Here is a 21475-nt window from a genome sequence, read left to right as displayed (position 1 = left end):
ATAACCCTAGTCTAACTAGTGTCCCTGTATCCTCTTCTTTTCCACTCCAATCAATATTTCACAAGCCTGCCAGATCAATCTCCCTAAAGCCCGGGTCCAATGCCGTCAACTCTCTTGCTTCAAAACGTTCCATATTTCCCCAGCATCTACTGAATTACTTATAGGCTCCTCTTAAAGGTCATTACTCAAGGCCCAACCCACATTTCCATCCCTTCTCTCCCTGCTATCTTACTCATTCCCTGTATCCCAGGCTGAATTTTACTGCTCTTGCACATATCCTCATCTACCTCTATCTCCGTACTTTGACACTTCTTTCTGACTTGAGCTAGCCATCTGCACCTCCATCTGCTGAAATCCCATCTCTTTTTCCAAAGTCTATTTCAAATACATTCTTCTGCTTCTCTGCCCTTAATTTTAGCCCCCATAGACTGTGGTTCCCTTGCAGTAATAAACCAACATTACGAAGCAAGGTTAAACATAGGCAGTTGCAAGGATTTGCAAAGTGCTTTATTCACCCATCTCCTCAGCAATGCGTTCCATGTCCAGAGTCCGGGCACAAACCAACCAGTTGCCATGTAACTGACTTCAACTCATAGACACTCCATGTGTGTCAGAGTAGAACTGTGCTCCATAGGGTTTTCAATGGCTGACTTTTTGGAAATAGATCACCAGGCCTTTCTTCTGAGGCACCTCTGGGTGGACTTCAACCTTTTGGTTAGCAGCCAAGTGGGTTAACTGTTTGGACCACCTAGAACTCCTCTGGGCATAAGACAGATGCATAAAAAGTGCTGTGGAATTAGATTGACACTTAAATGATAGCTAACTTGAATCAGATGACTGCAGAGTATATAATAGGGAAGTGGACAATGGATGAAGCTTAACGCCAACACCCAAATTTAGTCTAGACTTTGACATGTACACACTCCCTCTTATTTAAGAGGAAGAAGACAGAGAGAGGTACATGAGTGGTACAGACAACAAAGATGAACCCTTTTGCATGTACAATAATGTGTTGTCAGTGATAGCAAGCACTGATCTACAGGTGGATAGATGGGTGGACAGGCTGAACGATCAGGTTTATCTAGGCAGTGAGAATTGTGCCCATGATCATGTATAAGTTTGGCAGATGATGTCTCTATAAGCATATTTATATGTGTTGTAAGAATGTCTGGGTGTATACAAAACATTGTTCCACATCCTATTTTGGGGATTAGCGACTGGAATCTTAAAAGTCTGCAAGCAGCCATCTAGATGCAATGATGGGTTGCTCCTCGTCCAGAGCAAAGAAGAATGAAGAAAACCAGAGATGCATGGAAACAGTTAGTCCAAGGGACTGGCAGACCATGTGATCCTCAGCCTATAAGACCATGAGACCGGAAGAACTAGATGCCCAGCTACCACTGTCAAACACTCAGAGGGGGATTTGTGTAAGAGATCCTGGATTGAGTGGGAGGACAATGTGGAACAAAACTCAAAACCATTAAAAAAAAAAAAAAAAAAGACCAGTTTTTTTGGTCTGATAGAGCCTGGTAAAACCTCTGAGACTATGGCCCCTAGCTGTCCTTCAGGTCTGGAATTAAACTCACTCCTGTGGCTTCCAGCCAAATAATGGACAGGCCTACAGACTGAACATTTACATCAGGTAGATACACTCTTTGGAGAGATCAATCTTGTGAGAACAGAAGGGCAGTGTATGCACAGGGAGACAGTTGCAGGGAGGGGGCAGGAGTACACAGGAGGGAAAGACACAGGGAAGAGGTAATTATGAGGAGGAAGTGGGAAGAGATTCATTGTGGGGAATTGCAATCAACATCATGAGACAAAATGTGTATGAACCACTGTATGGAAAATGAATTTGGTCTATAAACTTTTGCCCAAATCACAATAAATTTTTTTTAAAAAAAGGAAAGAAATTTAGGCTCTGAGCAAAATGGGCTGTCTTTTGAGGTTGAGAAACACTGCTGGTTAGTATCTGAGCAGTGCTGGGTCTTAGCTCTGTCACCTTTCAAAAGCTGTGGTCATAAAGAAGCTGTTTAAGCTGCATCGAGTCCCTGTCCACACATATCAAGTGGCCCTGAGGCCTATCTACTAGGCAACTAACATGCTCTATTTGCTACCTCGAGATATATGATAGGGACAATTTTGACAAATACCACCACTTAGGCCAAATACAGTTAGAAAGTGGTGTCTCCATTGCATCTTCCCACCTCCTTTCCCCACTTAAGGATTTTGAGTCTTAGGAAATCTGGCAACCCTCCAAAAATATGACAGGAAAGAGGTAGAACTGGTCAAGCTGAACCTGCAGAATTTTCCTAAAGAAGAAAAATGCTTTGATGGTTATTGTCTTGGTTCGCTACGTCTGCTCTAACAGTGAATACCACAAGTAAGTGGTTTTAACAAAAAGGGATTTATTCTCTTACAGTTTAGGAGTCGAGAAGTCTGAGTTCAAAGTACCAGCTCTAGGGGCTGGGTGAAGGCCCTTTGACCTTGGGCTTCAGCTCTGCCTCTTGCTCCTGGCCCACTGAAGTGGGAGGCTTCTCTTAACTCAGGCAGCTGGTGGCTGCTAAGGCTGACAAACCCAAGGTCAAAAGTAAAATGGCACAGTCCCAAGATTATCAAGCAACATGGCAGGCCACTAGTTCAAGTCCAGAAATAGTCTCAAGATTGGCAGACAACATGGCAGGCCACTGAGGTGAAGACTTGGACAAGTGCAGGATCCAGATGTCCCAAAAAGCTTGGAGACCTTTTTCAAGGCTTCTTCTTATGTACTAGAAGCAGACCACATCCCTAAGGCAGCTCACAGTAGATTCTACCATGGAGCTGATTACAAGCCTCATCATGGGGAATAACTACATCCAGCTGCCCAGCCACTCAAAACCAGGCCCTGCCAAGTTGACATAGAACCTTAACTATCCCAGTTAGGACCCCCAGCTCCTGAGTCTAAGAGACTCTGTTAAAATCATTACTTAACTTCTCTAACCTCCAGTTTCCTAATCTTTACAGACGAAATAGTAAACTAAACACCTTTTCTGAGAACCACCAGATGCCTAGGTTGTACCTCTGATCGATTAAATCAGACTTAATGTGGCACAACCAAACCGAAAAACCAAACCTGCTGCCATTGAATCGATTCCAACTCACAGTGATCCTATAGGACAAAGAGAGTAGAATTGCCCCATAGGATTTCCAAAGCTATAAATATTTACGGAACCAGACTGCCTCATCTTTCTCCCATGGAGTGGTTAGTGGTTTCAAACCAACAACATTTTAGCCAGCAGCTGAATGCTTTAACCACTATGTCACCAGAGCTTCTGTGGGACACCCAGGCATCAATATTTTAAAAAATTCTTAGGTAATTATAATGTACAGTTCAGGCTGAAAACCAGGATGTAAGAAATGCATATTGTCTTGGTTGGCCAAATCCCTACCATGGAAGAGTGGCAAATGTTTATCAAGCACTGACTATTATTATCACATTTATTGTTGATGCTTGGTTTTGGTGGTGGTAGTGGTGATGGTGGTGGTGGTGGTGGTATTCAGGTGGGCTTTGCTTGGGGCTTGGGCTTCTCATGTTGAACAGTTTTCAGTGTAATATCAGCACACTGCTCTGGCTTTTCAGAGAATATTTCTTTTTCTGAGGCCATTAAATATTCCTTTCTTTGATCAAACTTCCCAACTTTTGGGCTTCTCATAGCCTTATTCCACACACCTGCTCTTTGATCTCACAGGAGTTCCTTGCTTTGCTTTTTTCTCCTCAGTCTATAAACTCCACCTCCTGGTTTGACTTCTCTACTTACCAACTTAGACCAATGACTACTCATTTCACATTCTCTCACCAGCACCACTGAATCCTTTGCCTCCTACTAATCCTGATCCAAGTTAAAACTAACTTCTACTTTCTCTGCTCTTCATGCCAAGCACTGCAGGGAAAACTGTCCAGCCTTGCTGACTGGCTTCATGAAGTGCTTTTGACTGCAACCTCACTCAGTAAGTCCTCATCAATATTCTGTCATCCTTTTCTATAACCCAAGTAATCTCCTTTGCTTATTTCCCATGATGTCTGCTCTGAACCTTCATTAGGATCAGTTCCCTGTCCCAACTACCCCAGCCACTTAACTACTCAGTGAAAAATTGAACTGACAGCTTCATGAAGGAAGGAGAAGCCATTGGGCTGAGCTCCCTCCACATCAACCTCACAATTCTAAACTAATCTGCATCTTCCCCATCCAGCCTTCCTGTCTCAGAGAAACAGTTGTTCATTTCTTCTTTTTAAGACCACATCATCTTCTCCTGCCTCTCTCTGTTCCTCCATCATCTAACAACCAGCTTTTGTAGAGTCAAAATTTCCCTCTCTATGCAGCTTTTTTGGCCTATATACACAAACAAATACATCATATTTCTCCTCATTCTAAAACCAAAAATGTAATTTCTTTGACACCCTCCTCTGAAATATACCATTTCTCTCTGTATATGCACTTGAAATAGTATATGGTCTCCATTCCTCATCTCCCATTAATGCCTCAGACCCCTCAATGCAGGCTACTCACCTGCTCTTGCTAAGGTCATCAACAACTTCCTGATGGTCAAGTGCACTGCTGCCTCTTAGAGGCCTCTACCCAGTCTACTTTTCTGCAGTATCTGATAATGTTAAACACCCCTTCCATTCCAATCAGCTCAATCCAACAAATTCTTACTGCATGCTAATTCTGTCAGATCATTTGCCAGAGGATGAGATGAGTAAGACAAGGGGTCTTGGTCCTCAAGGAGATCAGTCTACTCAGGAAAACAAACATATCTACCAATAATTAAGATGCACTCTAGACTGTTAATCTGGAATTATTCAGCTCTCTTAATATAAAAGGTCACCTTGAGTTGGAATTGACTGAACAACAGTAAGTTATTTTTTTCCCCTTACTTTTCATACCACTCACTCCTATTCCCCTAAACATTTGTCCTTAGCCCATTTTAGTGGATTTTCATCCTCTACTTGTCCATTCATTGTTGGTGTTTCCCAAGTATTCATGTTTAGCTCTTTTCCCTTTGTTGTTTTTCCTTGTATCCCTTGGAAATGTCCACTTTCAAGGCTTATGTACTGCCCATGCCCAATGATTCCCAAGTGTGTATCTTCAAATCTAACTTTATCCCTGTAGTTGTATGTTCTTCTCTCTTGCTAGATATCTCACAACTCAAAAAGACCAAGACAGAATTCCTTATCTTCTCTCCAAAACCTATTTTATTCCTGGGTCTTCTGTTTACTTAACCTCTTTTACAGTCACCTTGCAGCCAACTTCAAAATTCACCCACACTTCCTTGCCACCCAACTGGCCTATTGAAGTGGCTATCTTTTCTATGTTTCGAAGCCATATCGTTTTATGTCTTGCCCTCCCTACCAACACTATTAAAGCTGTACTGTCAGCCTTTATCACATCCCTTCTAGTCCATTCCATATATTTTTGAACATAACCCATGTCTCAAAAGATGGATTTAGTCATCCACTTATAAATCTTGATGAATCCTTAAAATCCAAACCATTATCAAAGCATGAAACACATATCAATATGGTAGCCGCTAGCCACATGTGACTATTTAAATTGATAAAAAATTAAATAAAATGAAAACTTCAGTTCCTCAGTCCCACTAACCACATTTCAAGTGCCCAATGGCTCATGTATTCAAGTCATCCACAAATATCATCTCTTCTGCAAAAACTTCTCAACTCAAAATATATAAAATGAGGAGCCCTCTGTACTCCCAAAGGCTTTGCTCCATGTTTCTAGACTGTTTCTTGTCTCATCATACTGTAAACTGTTTATAAGGGTGCCCTGGCCACTAACCTGATACCCTCAAGAATAGTTATTGGCTAGCCAAACAACAGGCAGGCCTACAAGGTGAACAATTCTACCAGGTAGGTATACTCCTTAGAACAATCAACCATGGGAGATCAGAAGGGCAGTATTGCACAAGGAGATAGCTCAGAGGGCAGGAACACATAGGAAAGACAGATACAGGGAAAAGGTAACCACAGGGAGGAAGTGGGAAGAGAACTATTACATTGTGGGGATTGCAATAAACATCATGAAACAAAATGTGTATAAAGTGTTCAACGGAAAATGAATTTGCTCTGTAAACTTTGACCCAAATCACAATTAAAAAAAAAAAAAGGAAAAGAATATTGAGTCATCTTTGCAAGCTGAGCTTTTCATGGTACCTGACACATAGTATTGTTGTTGTTGTTGTTGTTATTTGCCGTCGAGTTGGACCCGACTCTTAGCGACCCCTCCTTGGGTTTCCGAGGCAGTATCAGTACGGAAGTAGGATTGCCCAACCTTCCTATACACTCATTTATTCCTTTCCTTTCCTTAAGCATTACTCTTATTGGCAGGTTAAGCAGGAAGAAACCCTAAGATGCCCATTTCATCTACTTGACATAAAAGCAAAATGGGACATTCAATCTCATTCTCTGCTTTCCAAGAACTGACCCAGGTGGCTCCATGAAAGCAGTCTCTTCCTTCCTCTGCTCCCCCTCCCTTCTATGACCAGACTCAGTCCTTGCCTCGTAGAACCACAGGGAAATAGTCTGGCAAGAGCCACTGTTGTACCAGCTGATTTAAATTGAAATGTTTTCCCCAGATAAATGCGTGCTAAATAATACACCAGCTCTCCAGCCAAAGGGAAGTGACAGGCGCTCTGTAAATAAAGGCACTTAGTTGCTGGTAAAGAGCTGTAAAGTGGTTCTGAGCTGATGTTTGCTGACCAGCAAGAAACAGCTTCACCTGCTTTATATAATTGTCACTGCAGTCTTGCCTGCTGTATATTAAAACTGCATCTCATAGACCCAACTGTCACATTGGATATACCATCCAGCTTGGGGTATGCCACCTTTCACTGTAATTGTTTTTGACAACCAGCCATCACATCTCAGATCTTTTCAGAAAGTGTCTGGTCCAGAATCCCTAGGCTGGGTCAGTTCTGACACCATGTGGGCTGAAAAAGTGACACCAAAAGGCAATGTGAAAAAGGAGGACAGGAGGAAAAAGAGCCTTTGTTAGTCTAAGAGACCTAATAACATCAAAGTGGCTAGTGCCTAAACACAAGTCTCATGAAGACTCTACCTTCTCAATGACAAGGCACATTTTTTCACATTGAACTGTATTCTCTTAGAAAAACTCCATAAGGATGCATGGATATTCTGAACTGAGAGTACATACGTTTGTCCAAATAATAAAGCTCTCCAGAGAGTGCTGAGGTTGAGGTTTCATGAAGGACTATAGAAAGCTGGTGAGGCAGTGTTAAGATATTTAGTAGTTATCACTCTGGGGTAGCTAGATCTGTTTCCAAAAACGAAAACCAAATCCATTGCCACCAAGTCAATTCCAACTCATGGTGACCCCACATGTTACAGAGTAGAACTGCTCCAACTTTACAAAAGTAAATCACCAGCTTTTCTTCCATGGAGTTGTTGGGTGGGTTTGAACCACCAAGCTTTAGCTTAGCAGTTGAGCACAAATGATTTGCACCACGGATGATCTCAAAATGGAAAGAGTATCATGAAATCCATTTTGTGCTCCTGTAATTCCAATCCTCCTTCAAGCTTAAACCAAAAATAAAACTCACTGCCATCAAGTTGAAGCCAACTCATAGTGACCTCCATTGGGTTTCCAAGGCTGTAAATCTTAACAGATTGCCTCATCTCCTTCTCATGGAGCAGCTGGTATGTTTGAACTGCTGAACTTCTAGTTAGCAGCCAAATGTCTTACCCACTATGCCACTAGAGCTCCTGGCCTCAAGCTTAGTTCATGCTAAATACCTGGATGAAGGGTAACAAAAGTTTTTGAGGCCAAAGAGAATTTCAGTTGGTCAAGAGTCTCAGAGAGGGAGGGTGACAGAATATTTAGCCCTTTCACCTGGCCCCACAGGCTAAGAGGCATCCAAGGAGTTGGGTTAGGTTGAGTAGCCAGTGAGGAGCACATAATACTTGCCCACTGAGGAGGAAGCAACTTCTGCATGTTGATGACCACTGCTAGGCCACTGTCTATGGAAGACCAGAACTTCATCAAAGAGTGTTTGAAACCAAGAACAAGAGAGGAGATGATGGGGTAGGAAACCAAGAAGATATGTTGTCCTAAGGGTTCAACATCCTTTCATGGCAAGGAGAAGCAGAGTGTATGCTGGCTGTTTGGAGGAATGAGTTCAACTCCACTGTTGACCTGGAGTCTAGAAAATTGCTACTGGGTAATGGAAAGAAACACATCTCTGCTTTGCAACAGTGTGTGTGTGTGCACGCATGTACATGTGTATATACAAAAGAAAGCGCACCCTCCTTTTTTTCTTTGGAGGAAGCTCCCTTTCCCTTTCCTGTATACCTCCCACCCAAACTTACTTTTCTTACTTATTCCTGTCCTACAAATGGTAGAGAAGGCTTTGGAGTATTGGATGAGTATCTAGGGAGGGAAGGGGAAGAATTTTTAGCAATCTGGCCATTACATAGAATCTGAAAGCCTTGAATAAAGTTTAGGACAATTGGCAGGAATTCTTGTAACACTGGAAGAGCTGGAGGAGCAAAAGTCCAAGAAGCCACAACAGACTATCTCACCTGTAACCCTGAATGGAGAGTTCTCCTGAGCTTGCTCAGAAGCTGCTGGGAATCTCACACCCTCTAGAAAACCACCACCCACTCTCTCAGACCTCAGCAGTGAAGCAAGTGCTTCTCAGAAAGCTCTCCTGACAGCTGCTTCAGATGTCATGTCTGCTCAGGGTCTAGCTGCAGCTGCCTCAATGGAACCAAGGCTTCTACTGCACTTGCACTTAAAAATCTCACCCAATGCCTCTTGTACTGGCAGACTCTAACCCAGAGCCACACAGGGAAGAGGACTGTAGGAACAACAGTTCCTGGCTCTGCTGCAATGCCAAGAAGACCTTAGAAGGGGGAGGTGAAGAGGCTGAGTAGGCAACAGATAATGCACAGGTCTAGGCTACATGATAATGCGGGGCTTCCAGAGAAGCCCAGTGGGTGAGACCCTTCGTCAGCTGTCAATAGAGCAATGCTTCATATTCCATTGGGGTCCTTGGGTGATGTAAATCGTTAATGCACTTGGCTGCTCCGTGAAACACTCAAGTAGATCCACTGGTACCTCAGAAGAAAGGCCTGTTGATCTACTTCCAAAAAGTCAGCCATTAGAAACCCACAGAGCACAATTCCACTCTGACACACATGGAACCCTCTTGAGTCAGAACTGACTAAACAACTAGTTTTTTTTGTTTGTTGTTGTTTTGGTTTTTATATCCCATTAGCTAGAGTTCCCATGGAGTAGACTGGAAACTATGCCATCAATATTTCAAATACAAGTAGTGTCACCCATTGTGGACCGGTTTTCACAGGAACTTCTAGACTAAAACAGACTAGGCGGCAAGTCCTGGCAATCTACTTCCAAAAATAAGTCAACAAAAACCTGATGGATCACAACAGAGCACTGTCCAACTTGCTTGCTTTGCACATATCATGAGGAAGTATCAATTACTGGAGACCACCACCATGCTTGGTGCAGAAAGCCAGCAAGGATGAGGGAGACCATCGATGAGATGACGGGCACAACAGCTGCAATGCTATGCTGGTGATCGTGAACATGATGCAGAACCAGACAGCATTTCATTCTGTTGTACGTATGGTCACCATGGGTCGAAGTTGATGGCAGCTAGTTATGCTCCCTCAACCTTGGATCCTGGAATGATGGGATCCAAGAACTCATTTTCCCCAATGCCATCCACCCAGTAGACCACATACGGCAATGTTCTTAGAGTTGATCGCAAGCCTGTACAGAGATGTTACTCAGAGGAAAATGCATTGCATCCTATTGTGTCAAATCCCTGATTCCTGTAGCTGTTTGTTATGAAGTTTTTGCTGTGCTCCCATTCTAGACTCCTAGACAGCATCTTTGCTGGTAACCACCACCTGTCCAGGATCCCAGAGCAAATGACAGGAAAGATTGAGGACAGAACAGAGAAGACATGTGTGCACCATTTATCACTCTTGTGCCTCCTTAGGAGAATGCATGAGTCAACAGATGTCACCTCTTGCTAAATGACTTTCTGAGCTTGTAGAGTCTCCATCCTTCAGTTATCACCATCCGTTGGTCAACACCATCTCAGACACAGCTATAATAATGACAAACCTTAATACCTCCATCCTAGGTCAATGGCCAAAATATATATTGGGAAGAAACACTGGAATTGTTCAGCCAGCATCTTTTTAATGCTGTAACATTTAGCCAGTGACCATGGTCATAAAGTCACTGTTTGGGAAGGCAGAAAGGGTGGCAATTTAAAGGCTTGTTTATTTTCTGGGAAGGCAGTGTGTTCCAGTGGGTGGGCATTCAGGTCTCAAGCCTGCTTCCCGGGAATGGTGAGAAGAGGGAGCAGAGGCTCCTTTGAAAACCATCCCAGCGCCCGGCAGGTTTCACTGCCAGGCAGGCTGATGTGAGCCTCTTTGAATTACCAAGTGAAGGATATCCCTCTTGCCAGCCCCTGTCCCCCGCAGGCACAGCAGAGAAGTATTACAGGCTGTCCTTACCTTGGGAATTAGCCTGCAAGACCCCGATGCTGTCATCAAACTGCATAGATTTGATGTTGAGTGACGCCAAGATGCATTCCTTGTCCTGCAGCGAAGTATCATCAATATTATTCTGATTGGCTGACAGGATAACGCACATGTCACAGAGGTTGATGTTGACGGCCCTTAAATCAGCGCGACTTAATGGTGTACCCTTTGGCATAGAGAGAAGAGAAAAAAAGAAGAAGCAGCAGCAAAAGTGAGATCGAGAGAAGAGGAGGAAAAAGGAAAAAAATAAAAACAAATTAAAGACTGAGCCGGAGCTTTGGGAAATTATTTAACAAGTATCTTTTTTATGCCTTGACATTAAGCTGGCCTAACAGCATTCAAGGGAATAGGAGCTGTGTGCTAATCTAAAGGGTAGTTGGTGCTGATGGCAGCATTTCAGGCCCGCTCTCAATACTCAATCAAGCTATTACTAACAAACGAGGGAAAGGAATAATGCCAGGGTTCTACATCTTCTTCCTGCCTGGAAATTGTCTTGATTTAAGTAACTGTCCTGTGGCAACCTCTGGCTTTCAGACTGTAACGAGGGGGTGGGTTTCAAATGCCTGTTTATTTAATGGCAGGTCACTTCTGTCTCAGGCAAAAGACAATAGTTCCGACTAGAATTTTCAATGCAGCCAAGGGGAAATAGCCAGTGAGCATGGTGTGATGAGGTAGGGCAGAAAGCGTTGGACAATTTAGAGGACGGGGGGGCGGTTCAAGGAGTTGGAATTAATAAGTATCTTGCAAAAGGGAGTTGGAAAGGAGTTATACTTCAGGTCATGTCGTTTCGTTACATATTTTTAATAAGAAATTGAAGAAAAAAAAAAAAGAAATTGCCTAATAATCCAACAACAGAGGAATGGTTAAATACACTATCAAGCATCTATGTGATGGTATAGAAGGCATGCAGTGGGTAAAGACACAGAGAAAGCTCTCCAAAAAGGCATCAACTTGAAAATAAAAAGTGGAAAAAAGAAGTTCTGGAACAATTCATATAGCATGATTTCATTTATGAAAAACAAAACAAAACAAAACTATGTATTTACAAATACATTTATAAATGTATGTAAATTCATAGAGAAAGCTTGGGAAAAATACACATTCAACTAATAATGGTAATTACCTCTGGGGAGGGAAGTAGAATTGGGAGGTAAAGGGGGAATTTTGTTTTTGACTTTATTTACTTTTGTCTTGTTTGAATATTTTATAACAAGAAAATATTTGTATATTACTTGTGTAATTAAAAATAAATAAGCCAGTAAACATATTTTTTTAAAATGTCATAACAAAAACATCAGTGGAAAAAACCTAGGCCAAGGATGTAATGACAGAGAGCCAGGGAATGTCACCATAGGTAAAACAGAAGGGTCAGTGTTGGAGAAGAAGGGCATGACCTCCATGTGATCTGTGTCCTCTGGAGGGGCCACAGAATAACTTCTCAGGCCATCTAACATCAGAGCTTGCCAGGTGCCATGTGGTGGCATCATTCTGGGGTTCACGTCCAGTCACCAACCTCCTTGGCCCTGCAGCCTGAACTTAACTCTTGCTCTGCCTAAGGACCCAAGTTATCTTCTACTGCCTGACCATATGGACTTGGTTTACCAACTGCCATATATTTCTGGATGCCTTCCTCTCATTTCCCTTCCTGGAGAATTAGCTTTGGGAAGATGGAACTTGGCTGCAGAGCTCAAGGCCACCAACTCTCTTTTATGACTCAGTAGCAATCTTAATGCTATCCTCAGGACCAAAATATTGGTGGAAAGTGGAATTATGGAGGAAGGGGCATTTAGTGTCATGGGTGCTGGAAAGCTTCTAGTTCTAGCCCCTGGACCACTGTCTTTCAAGGGAAGAGGAAGAATGGATTCTTGTCCTGTGATCTTTTGAAAATCAATCTGAACAACTTCCTGAATCATTCTGCTAGTGCATAAGCCTCAATTGCCTACATCCATATTCTTTTAATTTTCACCTTGTAAAAAACCCAGCAGTAATTGTGATATAAGACAATCCCTGTGCAGTTGTATATGCATGATTTCAAAACACAAGAAATACAAATGGCATACATAGAAACACCTGATGTTTCTCTGGACTGGCCCTACATGTGGGGTGCTGTTTAAACAATGAAATATGTGAAGACATAGGTGAAAGCCCATTTTGTACAAATATGATGTACTTGAGTTTGCTACATTTGGAGTGTTTGAAAAGCACCTGGAAATATGAGAGCTCATTCATACATATACACAGGCGAAGAAGTAGATGTGGACAAAAGCATGCAGAAGGAAATACGTACACACACCCGAACACCATGCACACACCCAACACAAGCACATACACATCACACCCCATCACAACACACACCCAACACACATACAGACCGACCACCTATACTCACAAACATAACACACTCATACACACAGACTCACGTATCCAGCAAATAATTGCACATGCTCTTTGCAAAGATACTTTTAGAACCCAGTTCAATATGTGTTCCCAGGCATCCATGGGAAGAGCACATGTAGAAAGATAATCATGAAAATATGTATTAAATCTACCTTTCTGAAATCAGCAGGGTACATATCTGTTCATGCTCTTCTGTATGAAAGATTGTTTGTTTGTTTGTTGGTGATTATGTTTAACTACATGTGTTCACTAAATCAGAGAGTTTGGGGCCCTACAACCAAAAGATATTTGTCTGAAATTTTTTTCATTTCTTTAAGTATCTACTAAGGATCTATGATACCAGGCAAATAGTAAGGGCAAATAGTGGCAAGGAATGGGTATTACTCATATAAAGACTCTTAGGTGCTGTTCAGTGAATTATACTACTTAACTCATTTTATTCACATTTCTTGGTTTCTAGAAGCTGAATGAAATAAAGAATGGATTCTGGTTCCCTAAGGTGGGAGGAAAACCTCTTAAATGTACATCAAACCCATGTGGCTCAGTTTTAGGGATGTGAATTTCACAATACATACATACATACATATATCCATATATATTTGGAGAGGATAAGATGATATTTAGATATGTGGATGGATTTGTGACATGGAAAAATAAATGCTTCCATGCATAATATTCTATCATTTTTGAAAGTTCAGAAAAATACACTGATGATCAAAGGTAGGTAGTTACATGATTCCTAGCTCATGAATCCCATATCCTCACACCAAATTATGGAGCCACAAACTGCTTCTTTCAGATTTAGATCAAAATATTTTGTTACCAAGAGCACCACATGCATGTGTGTGCGTATGTATACATGCTCACACAAAGCCATGAAAACAGTGCTGGGCTTTGAAATGAATAGGGGGTCAAAGAGTTTGCCATATATGCAGTAGATGTAAATACAAAGCTGTATTATTTATATTTAGTTACAAATAGAAGGTGATATAGATCAAGACTCCCCCAAGCATTAATAATGCCATAAGTAAAATGCTAGAAAGAATTTCATAAGTAAATTCTGTAATTACTTATCACAATACCACAAGGTATTAGGGTTTTGTAAGCAAGGGAAGGAGTGGTTAGATACTGACTGATATGGTTAATACATCTGATAATCAGCTAAACTTCATCCCAGATACGTGATTGAACTGGGCTGCAAATTCCTTCTAATAAGGTCTCCTAGGGTTTGGATTTTCCTACATGGAGCAGAAGGAAAGGGCTCAGTCCTCAGGCCCAAAAGCACATGAAGAAGCAGAGGCATGATCAAAGCTATAATTATTATATTCATCTGAGATTTTCTTTTGTGAATGAAAAAAAAGAAGAAGAAGAAAACATCACTAATATGATGCTTGGACTTACAGGCAATATGGAAACTTTGGGGAAGTTGTGAAGCGTCTCCCATTCTCTCTTGAGGTACTCAATGGAGCCTACGAACACGATGTGCTTGAGCTCATGGTAATGAAAATTGCTGGCACGGAGCGGCATCACCAGGTTCCGGAGCCCAATCAGAGCTGAGCTGACATCACCAAAGATGCAGACCACAACATGGCCACTCAGGACAGTCATGGCAGCTTCACTTCGGGTCTGCAACAAGGACAAGTGCATGCATATTGGCAAGAAGACTTCATAGAGTGGTTACAAGCAAGAAAGAAATAATTTCTGCAAAGCATCAAAACATTTGCTGATTATTCACTACGTGCTATTTTTATTTTATCAAAATTATAAACATAACATTTATGTCTATATTTTTGAGTATGTATATGTATGTGTGTGTATGTATATATATATGTGTGTGTGTGTGTGTATTGGAATGTAGCCCAGCTTATTTGTTTAGGTATTGTCTTTGGCTGCTTTCACGGTGCAATGGTAGAGTTGAGTAGTTGCAACAGAGACAGTATGGACAGTAAAGTCTAAAATACTTATTATATATATATATGGAGATATATATATATATATGTATGGAGCTCTGGGGGCATAGTGCCTAAGGCATTGGACTACTAACCAGAAGGCTGGCAGTTCAAACCCACCAGCCACTCCTCGGAAGGAAGGTAGGGCAATCTACTTCATGAGACCACCTTGGAAACCCAAGGAGGGGTCGCTATGAGTTGGATCTGACTCCATGGCAGTGAGTTTGGTTTGGTTTGTATATATATTATATTTATGAAATAAATATATTAAACATATATTCGCACATATCTCTCCCTGGTAGCACAATGATTGAGTGCTTGGCTTCTAACTGAAAGGTTGGGAGTTTGAATCCATCCAGCCGCTACATGGGAGAAAAGACCTGGTGATCTGCTCCTGTGAAGATTACAGCCTAGAAGACCCTATGAACAAGTTCTATTCTGTCACTTGGGACCCCACTATGAGTCAAAAATCAGCTCAACAACACCTAACAACAACAGGAGGGATTAGCAATAGGAATAGAAAAATACTTCCTATCTTAGAGGTTTTGAAAAGCACCTGCAAATATGAGAGTCCTTGCTCTGCCTGCATGGAGACCTGCATTGCCTTCTACTCACTGACTATAGGGAGTGAGTTTGCCAACTGCCACGACGTCATCTTAGTTTCTATGAAATTGTGGATGAAAATTTTTGACCTCTCTTGCTGAGGTGATAGCAAAATAGTCAGATCCCCATATTAGTCTCAGCTTGAGAAATTGTGTGTTCAGTACTAGACTCATCACTGAGATGTTCCAGTACTCTTCTCTGCTTTCTGACCTAGAAGGAACATGCCCGCCCACCCATCCATCCATCCATCCATCCATCCCCCAGTGGGTAGAGAATAATGTCCTAAGCCAGAAGTTGGCAGCTATGGCCCATGGGCCAAATCTGTTGCACCACTTGTTTTTGTATGGCCAATGAGCTATGAATAGTTTTTACATTTTAAAATGGTTGAAAAAAATCAAAAGAAGACTATTTCATAACATGTAAAAATTATATGAAATTCCAGTTCCAATAAAGGTGTATTGGAATGTAGCCCAGCTTATTTGTTTAGGTATTGTCTATGGCTGCTTTCACAGTGCAATGGTAGAGTTGAGTAGTTGCAACAGAGACAGTATGGACAGCAAAGTCTAAAATATTTATTATCTGACTCTTTACAGAGTAAGTTTGTTAATCCCTGCACTAAACCAAGGCTGCCTTGGGATTTCAAAGGGCTTGCTTAGAGGGGCATAGTTTGGTACGTTACTCAAAGGCAGCCCCTCACATAATCATTAAAATGGCTGACCAATGCACCTCATGTGCAGCCACCATTTGTCTGTTAGTGGAGGTTTGTGTGTTGCTATGATACTGAACAACTTTCAGCAGAGCTTCCAGACTAAGACAGACTAGGAAGAGAGGCCTGGTGATCTACTTCTGAAAATTAGCCAATGAAAGCCCTATGGATTACTACAGTCATTAGGATGGCACAGGACCAGGCAGCATTTCATTCCATTGTACACAGGGTTGCTGTGAGTCGGGGGCCAACTCAACAACAGCTATCAAAAATAACAACAGTGGTAAATCATCAAGGACAACAAACTCATACCATCCCCCTACCCTAGGCCTGTATCTACAAGAAACAGATAAGAGAATAAAATTATACCAGGTAGAGACAGACTCCAGCTTCCAAGGAAATGAAATGGTTAGCTGCTGGTCCTATTGTTCACTGTGTTAGTGAGGAGCACAACAATACAAGAGGACCAGGCTGGGCCTTTCTCTGCCTCTCCTCTGGTCTGATGCCTTCTCTCTTCCCTTCCTTCCTCTGTCCACTCACTGCATGCCTGGATGGCCCTATGGGGCTTACAATGCTTTTGGGGAGGCATATTAATGTCCAGTGCACATATCAAACTCTGCTTGATTTAATCCCTGGAATTGACTGCTGTATTGATTGTTTAAATGCCAATATTGCAATTCATGACAATGTCAGGGTTATTACAGTAACCCCTAAGGAGAAGAGGAAGCTAGCTTTCACTCCTGATCATTAGACTAAAGCAGAGCTGTCACCATTATTGGTTTCCCTCTGCAACAGTGCGGAGCAACCTGAGAAACAGGCTGAAAGAAATGCCCTATAAATGGTGACCAAGTGAGGATCCACTGGGGAGCTCATATCACATATCACAGCTTCATGGAGAAGAACCAAAGTTAGTTATCTTGGCTGCTTGGAAGTGTGCGTGCCTGGGTACCACCAGCAGAGGGTCATCTAGTCTGCAACATGCTATGATGGGTCTCCTAATTATTTTTAACTGGGCAAGTCATTCGGGAAGCTAGCTTCCATCAACAAGCCAGAAGAATATAAACTGAGTCCATAATAAGGGCTGGAAACCTAGAATGGGGAAGCAGGGAAAGGACCAGATAGCAGGGTGATTGAGGCACAGATGCTGATCATCAAAACATCATTCCCAAAACCAGCCACAGCAACATCATCTGGAGAACTTCGCAAAGATGCCAATTCTTGGGCCTCAGCCCTGGAAAGTCTGATTCTGCCAAGCTGACGACTCACTGGAGAATCTATAGTGTCCCCGGGGGGTACAAACAGTTAATGTGTTCAACTGCTAATTGACAGATTGAAGGTTTGAGTCCACCCAGAGGTACCTTGGAAGAAAGGTCTGGTGACCTAGTTCCAAGAAAATCAGTCACTGAAAATCCTACGGGGACCAGTTATATACTCTGATACACATGGTGTTACTGTGAGTTGGAGTCAACTAGACAGCAACACGGTTTTTAGAGAAACTACTTACTCATGTATCTTGTGTGTACTATGCATCTTTCAAGGTCCAACCTAAGCTAGTCTGTAATAGCCTTAAATACTTTCCAAGTACAAACTGATAACACTTTCCAAGCACAAACTGTTGATATCTGATAGGATTTCCCTGGCCAAACACATCTTTGTTCTTATCCTCTGTATTTGAATGGCACTTGGTACCTTGTATCACTTAATTTTTAAAACATTGTTTCATGGTTACATTTTGTATCTTCTGTCTAATTAAACTGTCATTTCCTCAAGATTGGGGCCATCCAACCATTTTCTAACCCCCCAAGCTATTAATATCCTGTACCCGGTGGGTACACCCAACTCCAAAGCATCTTCATGTGGCTTGGTCCTTCCTATCATTCTCTCCTCTGCCCAAATGTTACATTAGAGAGGGCTTCTTGGATCACAAGACACCTCTAGCTCTTTGTAGCCCCATTACCCTGCTTTACTTCCTTCATAGCATTTATCAATATCTGAAATGTTATTATCTATTCATTTGTCTACCTGGCAGTCTGCTCTCTGCCCCCACTAGAATACAAGCTCCATGAGTGGTTGTTTTATCCCTAGCAACTAGAATAGTGCCTAGCACATAGTAGGCTCATATAAATGTTTACTGAATGATGGTTTTTTTTTTTTTTTTTTTCAGATGTGAGAAGCAGTAACTCATTTCTCTAAGCTCCACAGTGGTAAGGGATGGTGATTGGGTAGCAGTGAACACACATTCCTCAAGAATATCTAGATAAGCCATTAAAACTCCAGGTCCCAGATATTCCCCGCAGCCTACAACCTGCTACAGGTGGGTGACATCAGGCTGAGTTAACATCACCAGAGCAAAAGTGTGTTGGATCAGTGTCAGGATATAGATGCATAAAGTGGCATCTAAGTTGGATAATGGCTGTTTCAGGAGAACCTGGACTTTCTGTGCTTTGCCTACAACTTTCACACCTCTTAGAAAGCATTCAGCACATGACTGTAGTGGTCCTTATAACTGAATTGGGAGAACACACACATATTTGGATAAAATACAGGGAAATATCTAGAGAATGAGAGTAAAAAGCCATTTGGAGGACCTTCTTTAGGAAGGATAGCCACGGTATCAGAAGTGATAGGATTATTTTGATTAACAGGAGGAACAGGCCACAGCAGTCTAAGGATTAGAGGCATAAGGAAGAAAGAGCCTTTCTATCTGATCTTCCTGATCATTAATCCATTTTTCATGGATTAGCAAGAACGCCAATGTAGGCATTAAAACCTAAAGACTTTAATAGGGCAAGATTACAGAGTAGAATTGGATTGTTATGCTGTCATTCCACAGACAGACTGGAAGAAGCCCACTGCCTCTACTGAGGTGTTCATGAGCCAACCAAGAAATGGGGCTCTGAACTGCTGGCCTCTCCAGGAGGACCCATACTTTGTCACTGTCATCGTCATCATTAGCAAATGTATTTTGCTAAATATGCTAAGATAGGTGCTAAGAAGGGTCACACATATGTAATGCTTGCCATCTGCTTTTATGTTTTAACTATAAGAGTGTAAGACATTGTCATGACCACATAACAATATGCAATAGCATTCAGATTTCTTCAGAGCATTCAATAACAATAATAGGCAACTTTGTTGAATCATATGTCAGGTTCTGTTCTGAGTCCTTTATAAATGTTATCCCTTTTAATCCTCACTACCACCCTGTGAGGAGCTCTGGTAGCATCGTGCCTAATTAACTGCTAACCAGAAGGCTGGCGGTTCATACTCACCAGCCACTCCTCGGAAGGGAGGTTGGGCAATCCTACTTCTGTAGTGATACTGCCTCGGAAACCCAAGGAGGGGTCGCTATGAGTTGGGGCTGAATCAACAGCACATAACAACCACCACCACCACCACCACCACCACCCTGTGAGTTTGGGACTATTCTCATCTCATCTTCGTACAGATAAGAAAACCAAAGTTCAGAGATGTCCACCGACTTGCTCACAGCCAGGATGCTCCTAAGTGGTACACTAAGATTGGGTGAATGGATCCACAGGAATCCCCAGAGCTGTATCCACAGGAATCGTGGCAAATACCACCTCCCACGATGCCTTTCACTGCCTTCCACATACTGTTTACTACTACTGTAATGAGTGGATAAATATGCAGAAATTCTACTCTTGGCTCATATCCTGATCAGAGTTCTAGCTTCTCCAATATATGTTTTAACTTCAATGATCAAAAACAGCTAGGACCAGTGACTTTATCATCCTATCATTCAGGTGGGAAAATCTCATTCCTAGCAAATGGAGGTTGGGATAGACATGGAAGGCACCACCTCAGCGGCCTGTCACTCACCAGAATGACTTTCTCTATCTCCTTGGGTGCACACCAGTGAAACATCCCGGTAGAGTCATATTTCTTCACATTGGAGTCCATGTTGTCAATCTGATCATTGCCAGGAATTAACAAAGGGTCATGCCTGGGGAGAAAAGGACAGGAAAACCTAAGTGCAAAATGTGATAAATTATAAATGGAAAGTGTCCCCGGAGTTACATCTCAGAGGAGATGAAAGATGGAGGTGAAGTGACTGTCACTGGAGGCCATTCCTTTGGTTGCAGAACCCATCCTTTGAAAGACAACTGCCCCAAACCACCCACTGAGGAGTGCAGCTGACCTTCATCAGGTGATAATCCTGCCTTTCTCCTGCTCCTCTTTTCCTAAAATGGCCTTCACATTATTTTGTGGATTCAGCCATCTTCTTTATGGATATCTCACTCCTCCCACTTTCATTTTACCAGCTATCCAGTCTCCCCAGTGTACGTGCACGCACACACAGACACACATACAACCCAAAGGGTTGCTATTAGCATTGGCAATGAAGAGGAAGAAATAGGAATAGAGCCTCATGCTGGCTGACTGGCATGAGGATGGAAAGCCAATTACTCGCTCTTTCTGACTACAACTTCTGACGTGATGCTCTTCGCAGTAAAAGCTTTAACAGGCTGCACTTTAAATATTTTAGCAATTTGCCCAATCAGATTTTGCTCTCCCAGGCTGAAGCCCTTTAAAATTCAGCAGCATGTCACTTCAGAGCAGATTGACTACCAAATGCCCACATCTGGAATACATGATTTCAATATTAAACAACAATCCTCTCTCCTTGCCTTGACAACTGTATTTGCACTCATCGTCCAATGACTGTCTCCCCCACCCCCTCCACATTCACCTCCCAACTGCAGCACTTCTTGGATAAGAGCTGCAAGCTCAGAATCGGTTTAATAGACCTGAAGTCTCAGGGCTATATTCACCCACTGTTGCCTTATTTATTGATGAAAAAGGAAGATGCTACTACAGAAGGTCTGAGATCTCCCCTCTGGTAGGTTTTGGTAGGGTGACCTCCAGAATTACAATAGAATCAGGCAGGTCACACAAGCTTAGTTCATGTTCACTGTCTGGGATACTATCTCTGTTAGTGATTCTGTGCCTTACTTTTGGGGGAGGCCATTACTGGTTTCCACAATATTGACTGCATATAATTAGGACAATGTCCCAGGATATCAGTTATCCTTGCAACTGAGTTAGCTTCCCTAATTAGTGCTGTTAAATAATCCAAGATTGAAAATATCAACAGGTTTAAATTCTTAAAAATATATATATTTTAAAATGTTTGTATCATTTAAATGATCTATTTCAGGCATCAAAGATAGCCTATTCTTAGTTTTTAGTATTTCTCACTGT

The 21475-nt window shown here is 42.1% G+C and overlaps 1 protein-coding gene across 1 annotated transcript in view; it reads right to left on the bottom strand.

The window, feature by feature from the left end:
* The window catches only part of KCNMA1 (potassium calcium-activated channel subfamily M alpha 1), a 1147148-nt gene that overhangs the window by 104455 nt on the left and 1021218 nt on the right, over nt 1–21475 (bottom strand). The window contains exons 20-22 of the mRNA XM_007938677.2: nt 20093–20216; nt 14393–14617; nt 10568–10760 (exon numbers count right to left, since the gene is read on the bottom strand). Of these exons, the coding sequence (XP_007936868.1) occupies nt 10568–10760; nt 14393–14617; nt 20093–20216 (542 nt within the window). The remainder of the gene's footprint in view (nt 1–10567; nt 10761–14392; nt 14618–20092; nt 20217–21475) is intronic.

The sequence above is a fragment of the Orycteropus afer genome, unplaced genomic scaffold (genome assembly GCF_000298275.1).
Source record: "Orycteropus afer afer isolate SDZICR_OR568_19922 unplaced genomic scaffold, OryAfe1.0 scaffold00052, whole genome shotgun sequence".
In the NCBI taxonomy this organism is placed as follows: Eukaryota; Metazoa; Chordata; class Mammalia; order Tubulidentata; family Orycteropodidae; genus Orycteropus; species Orycteropus afer.
Note: the sequence above shows the minus strand (reverse complement) of the source record. Positions and strands in the feature narration are given on the sequence as shown.